Here is a 10,323-nt window from a genome sequence, read left to right on the forward strand (position 1 = left end):
GTGCAGACGAGGAGTGGTTGATGAATGTCATGTGCCCTGGTTCGCCAGCAGGAACGCGATGTCGTGAGCGTAGCTTCTCCTGCATGTCTGCGGTGAGGGTTTCTGAAGATGCGTCAGGTGTCGTAAGAGAAATGGGGAAGACTTTATGACGAACCGTACAACGCTTCGCTCATAGTGGTCAAGAGGGAAGCAAGAGACTGATACATGTTCTTCTCGGTAGTTCCAATGTTCTGAATCCTCTCGACTTTCTCTAGCATCTCTTCGGTTGCGTGAAACGTCGGCGGGGAGCGTAGGTGATTGGCCAAGAAGTCTTCGTCGACGTCCTCGGTATTCGCTTCCAGAGGATCTGCGATGGCCTGATGGTTAGTCGGGAGAGGATGGCCAGCTTCGTTCTGCGTATACATACCGTAGCTCCCAATGGACTCCGACTGTCCACAGCCCTCGTGGTTCGCCTCGACCTCCTCCGGCGGAGACGACATGGGACTGCGTGAGCTTGGGATCACGGCAGTCATCTTTTTGCGCTATATATGTCTCTTCTGCCAGTGTCTCGAAAGGTCAGACACAGAATGCAGAGGAGGCCGTGGCCGATGGGTGAAGTGGTTATGATGGTTGTAAAGCGCCAAGTTCACTCTCGGGGTAGGTGCGCCGGGGCCCAAGTGGGCGCCTGTTGTTTCTTTGTTCAACGATCCAGTCCAGGCCAACCGAACAACCCCAACTGCCGGATACCGGCAGCATCAAATGACTAGATCTTGTGATTATGAGAAGTGCGACTTTGTATACTCCGAGCTGATTCTGTAAGAGTCAGCGCCCCTTCAAGTTGGGTTCACAGGACAGATGAGCGGAACTTCAAACCATTATGTTGGATCCCGGCCTAGTCAAGTCTGGCAGGAGTCTGCGGAGAGCAAGGTTCAAGTTTATGCATCTCGCAGAGCCCTTGAGTAGACTCATTTCTTGTGCGTCAAACAACAGCTAAATATTTCAAGATACCTGAAGTATGATCCTGTGAAAGAGCTGGGGGCAAGCAAGGACGTCGGGCGCGTTTGGCTCTAGAAGAGAGGGGAAGACACCGGGGGAATTGAAGTACAGGACGACGTGTCCCACCGTAGAGTCGGTATCGTGATCTGAGCCACGTTGAGACAACCATGCGTGACCTCTTCATCCTACGTCAGCCGCACACTGCACAGTGAATGGGTTAGCATATAACACCTAAAGGAGATCGCGATGAGAAGAAAATGCCCGGGGGCTATGATGCGGAGTGTCCTGCCCGACGACCTCACGAGAAAGACCAGCCTGGTTTTTTACACTTCGCGAATTCGTTCATATTTGGAACTGTTCCGCGCAATGATGATACATATCCGTCGCATTGTGGCAGGAACACACTCAACCCGTTCTGCGAATCAACAACTTCCCTCAGGGACGGATAGCCTGAGCCCTCGGCCACTTGTCGAAGTTGCCCGCCGAACGCGCCAGCAGGATATACTCCGTGCCGTCGCCCTACAGTCCAACTCAGCACCCACCCCATGCTCCCACACCAGCACAGGAAAACACCGCTCACCACCATCGTGCTGGGGAACCCCGCGTCGAACGGCAGCACGCCCTCCAAGAACTTGATGTGCTCCTCGGTGAGTTTCACGTCCAGCGCCTCGATGTTCGCCTGCAGCTGCTCCGTCTTCCTGCACCCGATGATCGGGAACACGTAGGGAGTCTTCTGCATCACGTACGCGATCGCGACCGCCTGGATGCTCTTCGCGCCCACCTGCCGCTGCACGTCCTCGAGCGCCTTGCACACCTTGCGCTCGCTCTCCGTGCGCTCCCACGCGGGGCGGGAGATCGTGCGCCCGAGCTCGCCCGTCTGGCGGCGGCGCTCTTCCTCCTCGTCCGTGCGGACCCGACCTGCGGCGAGGACGTTCCAGGGGGCGAGCGCGAGGCCTGCAAGGAAGTAGTGTTCAGACGTCTTGTACTGGTGTGTTGGAGCTGGGCGGGGGACGCATATACGCACCTTCAGCGCGTGCCATGGGGAGGATGTCGCGCTCGAAGTCGCGCTGGAGGATGCTCCACGCGCCCTGGTAGATCACGAACGGCGTCTTGCCCGTGAGTCGCGCATACAGGTTCGCCTTGGACACGATCCACGCGGGGGTGTCCGAGATACCCTGAGGATGCGGCAAGTGAGCCGGCTGCGACAACGCGGCTTGCGCCCAGTCCATGTCGGGCTTACCAAGTACAGAACCTTTCCTGAGGTCACGAGGTTGTGGAGGCCGTTCATGACTTCCTCTACGGAGGTGTCCCCGTCCCACTGGGGTAGAGGATCCGATAAGCCTATCACATCTGATGCGGCATCTCGGCGAATAGGACTCACCCAGTGGACGTAGAGGATGTCGATGTAGTCCGTGCGCAACTTCTTCAGCGACGCCTCGACGGAGATGTGCATCGCCTTGAGGTTGTTGCCCGTGTAGTGCACCTTTTGCTTGATGTCCTCGGCGTGCCTCTTGAAGTTGGTCGTGTACTGTTCGTATCCCACCAGCGTCAGCTGCCATCTCACGCAGTCGTGCGGCAGGTTCGACCCGCCCTCTGACGCGAGCGTGCAGGGTGCCTACCTTGGTCGCGACGACTATCTGGTCCCGGATCCCCCGCTTTTCCATCCACTCCCCAATGAACTCCTCAGAGGACTCATCCTGGTAGTTGTTCGCGGTGTCGATGAAGTTGCCCCCAGCCTCGTAGAATGCATCGAGGAGCGCAAAACTCGACTCCTTGTTCATCGCGCCCATACCGAGCTGCTCCCACTTGTCCCCGATGCTCATCGCTCCGAAGCAGATGGGGGAGACACGCACGCCGGCGAGCGGCGAGAGCTGGCGGTAGCGGCCGAGCTTGGTCGGGGGCTCTGGGGCGGGGATCCAGATTTTGGACATGGTTCGTGGGTTTCTCTGAGTGCGAGGAGGGGATTCTGGGAGTTCCAGTGCCGTCCAAAACATATGGGGCTGTATTATATACGGGGCGCATGGGACGCATCTGGTCAGGTGTATGACGTCGAGAGGCAGGTTGCCCCGCATGGTAGTCCGATGCGCCTTAGTAAGTCCATTTGTGTTCAAGTCAGTGAGAGGTTGCAGTCCAATGCGAGCGACGTCGGTGACGAAGGGTAAGTCGAGCACAGGGCCTGCGGGTCCCGAGCGTATATCCCGATCGTGGATTTGAATGGGCGCGTCTGAAATGCGTGTTACCATAAATGGACGCCGTATCTGCTATCTCCAGCCTACGTAGTACGTACGCCATGAACGTTTCTCGACGTGACGAAGTTGCTTGCGGCGCGGCCGTACTTCATGTACGCCGCCCAACAAGCCTTTATCCGACACATCACAGTTCATCATAGCTCATATCCACAGTGCGCGGGATCAGTGGCCTCAGCTGCAAGGATCGAAGCACCCTCGAGGGCAAGCCGGCCATAAGTCTCGTCTGCCAGTGCTGAGTTTTGTGACACCGATGATGATGGCATATCCATGCGGGCAACGACCTGACGTTCCGTTCACTCTCGCAAACACCTATTATCTGTGGCCTACGAGGTACGTGGTGAATTAGCGGTTGCTGTGCGATCTTGGTCTCACTCGGATAGGCGGTTTACCCTCCAGAGACGCTTTCCGCTCGAGTCACACATTATACGTGAACTGCCGCCGCTGCCCTTCACTCTTAATCTTCAATTGTCAATGATTACCTACAGCCAGTCAGAGGTTCTCGTTACTATGATTGTGGAGTCTCCATTGCTTGGAGCCGTCTGCGCTGTGTTGTAGGATCCACCTGTTGTCTCGATGCCACTGTGTCGCAACCTGCGCCGCGTATGCGAGCGAACAGAAGGACGGGCTTCCTCCCAGAATGGCTGCCTACCACGCCACGGATCGTGATTGCCCCCTCCCGGCTGCATTCTGACCGAAACGGTATCGGGGTGTGCTGACGTTTCGTGGGGATATGGGGGGACCGCGGAGTCTCGTATGTCACTCCGTCCTCACATGGGAATGTTACTACGACAGATGCAGAGCGTTCATTTCGCGTCACACGTCCATATTGGCATCCTCGGGCCCGCGCTGATAGGCTTTGTCTAGGTTCTATGTCCATATGAACATGCCCAACAGCGCGACCCCCATGCCAACAGAGTCCACTTCTCTCGTTTGTGAGCATGTCCCTTGTAATCAGCTCAGAATCTGTAGCAGCCGGTCCATGGCTGCTATGGATCATGATTGCAGCTCTTTCAGCCATAGCGTTACGGACCGCTCGTCGGCAGACTAGGTCGCCTCTGCCTCCAGGTCCACGCCCGCTCCCCCTGCTTGGAAATGCCCTCAATATACCACGATCTAGCATCGGCCCCTCCCTGGCTAATATGAGCAAGACGTACGGTGAGCTGCCTTAGTCTGCGGTGCTGTCAGCGATGTTCACTCTGTTGGTATCAGGCGATGTTATGCACCTTAACGTCATGGGACAACCCGTGGTGATTGTCAACACCCTCCGTCATGCAACCGAGCTGCTCGACAAGAAGGCCGCAAACCTCTCTAGCCGTCCAGAATCTGCTATGTTTCAGCTGTAGGCCATCGTGTTTTCTCTATTCCTCCCTCGCCCTCTCATTGTGAGTTCCCACCATCAGCCTTGGCCTCAACAAATACATGGTTTTCATGCCGTACGGGCGGAGCTTGCGCGAGCATCGCCGTGCGTTCCGTGGCACGTATGGCCCCGACGCTATCGCACAATGGCAGCCAGTCCAACTGAAGACAGCCCGCACGCTCCTGCGCCGCCTGTTGGCGAGCCCCAAGGATTTCCTGTCCCATCTGAACTTGTGAGCTCTGGCCTAGACTGTACAGGTTTACTCACTATGGTATATTGTTCCAGAGCGATCGCAGAGACTAGCATGCGTGTCAGCTACGGTATCGAACTGAAGGACGATGGGAGCGACCGCGAATACTATGAGATGGTCGAGCGGGTGAGGCGCATCGCCGAGCCGCTGCTCCACCCGGGCGTATACATCATGCAAGCGTTCCCCTTCCTGCTCCACCTTCCCTCCTGGCTCCCTGGGCTTCACATCAAGAGAAATGCCATGGAACAAAGGCGGGATATCGATGCCATCACGGACAAGCTGTATACCGTGGCTGCGACAGCTGATGTGAGACATTCTGTCTGAGACGTAGAAAGCGATGCCATGAAGCATCCCTCATATATCTTGGTTGCTTCTACAGGAAAATGGCTCCCTTCGCGACTCTATGGTAGCCCGGATACTCGCTGCCGCCGATACAAAGGACGTCCATGCAGCCGAAGTTCGAGAGATGGGCCGGACCCTCACGGCGGTTGCCTGTGAGTGTGTCACCTCGTGCTTTCGCGCCTCATCCGTTCGCAACCCTATGCTGAACAGGATTCCATCGCCACAGCCGGGTCTGATACGGCACGTACCCCGTTGTTGGCCCACACCTTTTCTCTGACTCGCGGCCTCCCTGCAGACCCACGCCATCATGGAGGCGTTCTTCCTGGCCATGGCCATGCACCCGGACAAGCAACGCAAGGCGCAACAAGAGCTCGACGCAGCCGTCGGCCCCGACCGCCTACCCACGTTCTCCGACGTGGGATCGCTCCCGTACCTGAAGGCGGTCGTGAAGGAGACGCTGCGGTGGCACATCATCCTCCCCGCAGGGCTGCCGCATGTCGCGCTGGCGGACGACGAGTACGAGGGGTACTGCATCCCCGCGGGCACGGTCGTCAACCAGAATATATGGTGCGTGCTGACGAGTGTGTGCTCGGCCGTCCCCGCCGTGCTGAAGTCTAGGACAGGGCCATGTCCAAGGATGAGCGCGAGTATCCCGAACCGCATGCGTTTGTCCCCGAGCGCTTCCTCCCTTCGGAGGGCAATCCTCCAGCGCGGGATCCAGCAGAGTATGTGTTCGGTTTCGGGCGGAGGTCAGTGGAGTGTTCGCGTACCGTCTGAGACTGTCTGCGCTCACGACCGCGCTGTAGGATCTGCCCCGGCCGCCACTTCGCGGAGGCGTCCCTGTCCATTTACTGCGCTTCTGTCTTGCACGTCTTCGACGTCCTTCCGCCTTCGGACGAGCGCGGCAGGCCGGTAAAGATGCAGTATAGGCCCACGGACGATATGGTGTCGTAAGCGTGGCTTCACGTCCGCCTATTCCTCCCTATATGGCTGATTGTGTGATTCGGAACTAGCCACGTGCAAGGGTACGAGTATGTGATCAAGCCTCGCAAAGCGCATGCGGAACGCCTTATAGTTGAAGGGGCTGGCGATGCATGAGATAGATCGAGACAGGCATAGCAGCTCATCCTAGTCGTGGTTCCATCGAAGATTGTTGGGCTAGCGCGGTCCAGACTCGGCTCGCCTTCGAGGCGTTCCTGTCCCTCGTACTTCCTAGCCACGATATAGTCACCGGAATCCTCCACGGTAACAGAAGCACGGTGCTGGCTTGCACGCGTGGTCACGTCCATTGATGCTGAAAAATTCTGCCAGGGTTGACATTTATGGGGGAAACAATGAGGTATATAACCATCTGTAAAGGTCAGATCAACGGTGACATAGAGCCACTGAGAGGGGTGGGGCAACGCATTAGCATGAACGCGAATGTGGACCTCGACAATGGTCGAGAGGCAGTCGACGCCGGAGAGACGTTTCGTGCAACCGGAGCCCGATTGAAGATGTGCCTCGACGCCACTTTGGTGGGGTTTCGTCAACTGTGTATATTTTTGACTGGTGTTAGCCAACAGCGCGGACTGGAAGGACAAAAGCATAGCCAGAGAAGACCGTTGAAAGACGGTAAGACGAAGTTATGGCCTACGGCGGCGCAAAGCGTCTATCTTCGGCAAAATGCGACTACGTACTGCTTTTGGCATGGCCGACGTCGGTCTCCAACGCTCTTAGACTTACTGGTATATCCGTACTACTGTCTAATCTCTCGCATCGCCCATAGGCTGTTACCGCGTCTCCTGCGTCATCTCTATGGCATCTCTCCGACCGGGCACGTCCTTCACGTTCGCACGCGTATCACAAGCGAGTGATTTTTGTGACTCACGTGCGATCTGTGCGACGTGGAAGGTTGCAGCCCGGCGAGATAGAAGTCCTGGAGACACGCAGTGACACGAAGCTTACGAGCTTCCACTCCATGCCCATGCTCGTCCGGAGCCAACGGTGCTTTCTGTGGAGGATTATGGCCGGTTTTCCAACGGCGACTCCACCACCCGCCTCCTGACGTCTGTGGCGGTGAATGTCACCCGAATTACACTGTCTGCTACCGTTTGAGCTGTGTCCCTCCTACATGACTACGGGATGAACGTCGTTCATGTATTGCGACGAGCCTGGCACCGACAGTCCCCGATACACGGGTTTTCGGCGATCGGCGTAGGCCGTCTGCAATGTGCACCCGTGCTCAGGCGCTCAACCTTCAAAACGGCAGTGGGGTCTACGCGAATGCCACCCTTCTTCCTTCTGAATCGTAGGACCTAGCGTTGGTCGTACAGAATAGGCGCTGGTCAACCCAAGAAGCGTAGATACCAAGACATGAGTTGTGAACGTTCGACTCGCTAGGCCCTCGTGGCTTGCACTGCAAGATCTGATCAGTCATTAGCCGCCCATTTTGACTCGGACGTGTGGCCGATCCGGCATCCAGATGCCACAGCCCAAGGCAACTCTTGTCCTGTTCTGACGATGTAGGCGAAGAACTAGGCAACTCGAACATCTTGGGCAATCTTCATGTCAAGTTCTATATCGTCGACTGCTCTCCGTCAGGTACTTCTCATGCGGCTAACTGATACTAGTCGTTGAACCCTTGATTGATATACCATGCAACTTCAATCGGGACATCTGATTCCGTGCCTCCCTTCCCAGTCAAACCTGACACAATCCCACTCGACCGATTGGATCACTCACCGTGTATGGACTGCTCGGTTGTCTCGATACATCACAAAGAAACAACTAGCTAACCTACCCGTGCTATGGGCACCTCCAAGTGTCATGCAGATGCAGCACTCTATGACGGTGTGTCCGTTATCTTCAGATCATCCTCCGTTCATCCGCTGACGGTGGATGGAACATTTGATGCACTATGATGCACTATCCACAAGTCTCGTCGTCCCTGCTTCCGAGCAACATTCGACTCCCACAGCGCTTCCATTGTAACGTCTCTTCTCTACCTGTGCAAGAATCCCCCAATTCTACCTACTACTTGCCATGACAATACCCCGGTTGACCCCCCTCTTCTGTCCCCGTACTTTCTCTTCGCAGCTTGGCGCGCTACACGACTGTCTGTCATTGCCATTTGGATGCGGCACCATGTCGGTCCTTCACCTACGGTCTTTCTTCTTTGCTATCTGTATCCTCTTGACAGTGAACGTGTCTACCGCCATCTTGGTCAACCGCACTATTGACGACCAGGCCGGCGACGCCGTCACAGGACTCGTTCCTCAGTACTCTCCCGCATCCGCCTGGAGTCAAGGCTCAACATGTCCGACCTGTCTGGTGAAGCTCGACCCATCACAGACGTTCGACAGTACTTGGCATGATGGCTTGTGCGACCTCGACGGCACGGGTCCCTGCACGGCGACCATACAGTTCACCGGCACTGCGGTGTACGTGTACAACGTGCTCGCAAACAGGGTTTCTGACACGGCCTCGCCGCCAACGAACTTGACCTTCTGGCTGGATGGGACGCAAGTGGGCACGTTTGTGCACACCTCTACTACGAGCACGGCCTTCAACTACAATGCGCTCACTTTCTCTAGTACCGCGCTGGAGAACGTGGCGCATACACTCGTGATGCGATCCACCACGGATCTCCCGTCAATGATCCTATTCGATTACGTGGTGTACACCACCGACGACGACTCCGTCTCGGATTCAGCCTCCTTTCCATCATCCTCGTCGACGTCTACACCACCATCTACCAGCATCACAAACAAGGTATTCGCCTCCGAGCGCACGGACCTAGGCCAGTGGGTTGGCATCACCTCAACAGCCGCTGCGGTACCCTCACCTTCAGGTGACGCTTCCACTTTGGCTCCACAACAGTCAGGCTCGTCCGAAGCGTCGTTCCCATTCACCGTCACCTCTCCATCAACACAAGATGCCAATCCACAACCATCTGCGGCCTCCTCTCAGTCCACGTCGGCCACCTCAAATACTCCTACGGTTCCTCTAGGTGCTGTCATCGGAGGCGCGGTCGGGGGTACCCTCGTACTTGTAGTCTTCGTTGTCGTTATCTTCGTTAGCCGCCGTCGACGTCGTTCTCATATCGATCCGTTCCCTCTCGAACTTGAGGCCGACAACGAGCCACTGCCGAGAGATCGCGGAGCAGAAACGACTCAAAACAGCGTCTCGACCATCGACCAAAAGGTTCGTGCTCCGAATCGGAAACGGAGCTATACGGCATCCCAGAGCCCCCTCCTTCATTCCGGGACGGAGTCCCAGTCGTACGACCGCACGCTGTCGGCATCGTCCTTCCACTGCGCCACTGTGTCGGACATGAAGCGGACCATGTCGCGGGCAGGCGATACGATCAGCGTTGTTGGCAGCGAGCGAGCCTGGGACCCTCGTCCCCTCCCCATACCCACTCCTCCGGTGCCACCCATTCCGCGTCCGCAGCGCGATTCGCTATCCGTTGCGACACAGAATGTCCGCCGCGGGCCGTCGCTCTACTCTGCGGCGACCACGACGCCCATCAGCCCACTCGACATTGACATATCCGACTTGGGTGACTACTACACGCCAGCTCCGTCGTTCGGCCCCGCGCGGCGCGACTCCCAAATTGAGCCCGCGCGGAGCATACGTAGGCTCCCGTCGCCCCCGATACCGCAACCCCGTGCACCTGCCAGTGTGCCAACGCCTGCACCTGCACCTGCACCTGTGACTCCCATTACAGCCTTGGAGGCCTTCGGCCTCGACTTAAACGAGCGTCCGGACAGTCCGAGCATACGGATGATGTATGCGGAGCTGCAAGCGCTGCAGAAGCAGGTTGCGAGGCTGAAGGAAGGGGGTCCCTTTGGGGAGGCGCCGCCTGACTACGCGGAATCTGTGATAGGGTCTATATATGGTTAGCCAGGATGTGAGGTTGGACACTATGTGCGTAGACAGATATGCGTCTCGCTACAATGTACATACTATATAGCTTGTGTAGACTTCGACACGGACGACCTTATTGAGTTGTTATCGTCTTATTTATTGGCTCGAACCGTGACGATTCTACAAAGTTTCATTGGTGATGCTATACTGCACGAGCACAACTTGTGATGCATCTGGGTTTCGGGTCACGACTCGTGTTCACTCCGACCGTCGGAACAGACTAATTCCAAGTATATTGC

General features: G+C 56.7%; 4 protein-coding genes across 4 annotated transcripts; 2 read left to right on the forward strand and 2 right to left on the reverse strand.

The window, feature by feature from the left end:
- Positions 1-143: 143 nt before the first annotated feature.
- DICSQDRAFT_175225 (uncharacterized protein) lies at positions 144-479 on the reverse strand (the record flags this gene model as incomplete). Its single annotated transcript, XM_007371100.1, has 2 exons — positions 144-346; positions 407-479. The coding sequence occupies 2 exons, from the start codon at positions 477-479 to the stop codon at positions 144-146; spliced, it is 276 nt and encodes a 91-aa protein (XP_007371162.1).
- Positions 480-1,296: 817 nt separating this feature from the next.
- On the reverse strand, positions 1,297-2,906 carry DICSQDRAFT_94028 (Aldo/keto reductase; the record flags this gene model as incomplete). The annotated part of the gene is made up of 6 exons (XM_007371101.1): positions 1,297-1,494; positions 1,556-1,929; positions 2,000-2,150; positions 2,216-2,293; positions 2,357-2,503; positions 2,595-2,906. 6 exons carry the CDS (start codon positions 2,904-2,906, stop codon positions 1,411-1,413), a joined length of 1,146 nt encoding a protein of 381 aa, XP_007371163.1. The 3' UTR covers positions 1,297-1,410.
- A 1,457-nt stretch (positions 2,907-4,363) lies between these two features.
- On the forward strand, positions 4,364-6,127 carry DICSQDRAFT_183995 (cytochrome P450; the record flags this gene model as incomplete). The annotated part of the gene is made up of 9 exons (XM_007371102.1): positions 4,364-4,379; positions 4,434-4,563; positions 4,625-4,813; positions 4,867-5,137; positions 5,211-5,325; positions 5,400-5,413; positions 5,469-5,740; positions 5,797-5,922; positions 5,980-6,127. 9 exons carry the CDS (start codon positions 4,364-4,366, stop codon positions 6,125-6,127), a joined length of 1,281 nt encoding a protein of 426 aa, XP_007371164.1.
- Positions 6,128-8,299: 2,172 nt separating this feature from the next.
- DICSQDRAFT_13439 (uncharacterized protein) lies at positions 8,300-8,839 on the forward strand (the record flags this gene model as incomplete). The annotated part of the gene is made up of 1 exon (XM_007371103.1): positions 8,300-8,839. A coding segment is annotated over one exon (540 nt), but the record flags the coding sequence as incomplete, so codon positions are not given.
- Between the last annotated feature and the right edge of the window lie 1,484 nt (positions 8,840-10,323).

This window comes from Dichomitus squalens, assembly GCF_000275845.1.
Source record: "Dichomitus squalens LYAD-421 SS1 unplaced genomic scaffold DICSQscaffold_88, whole genome shotgun sequence".
NCBI classification, from domain to species: Eukaryota; Fungi; Basidiomycota; class Agaricomycetes; order Polyporales; family Polyporaceae; genus Dichomitus; species Dichomitus squalens.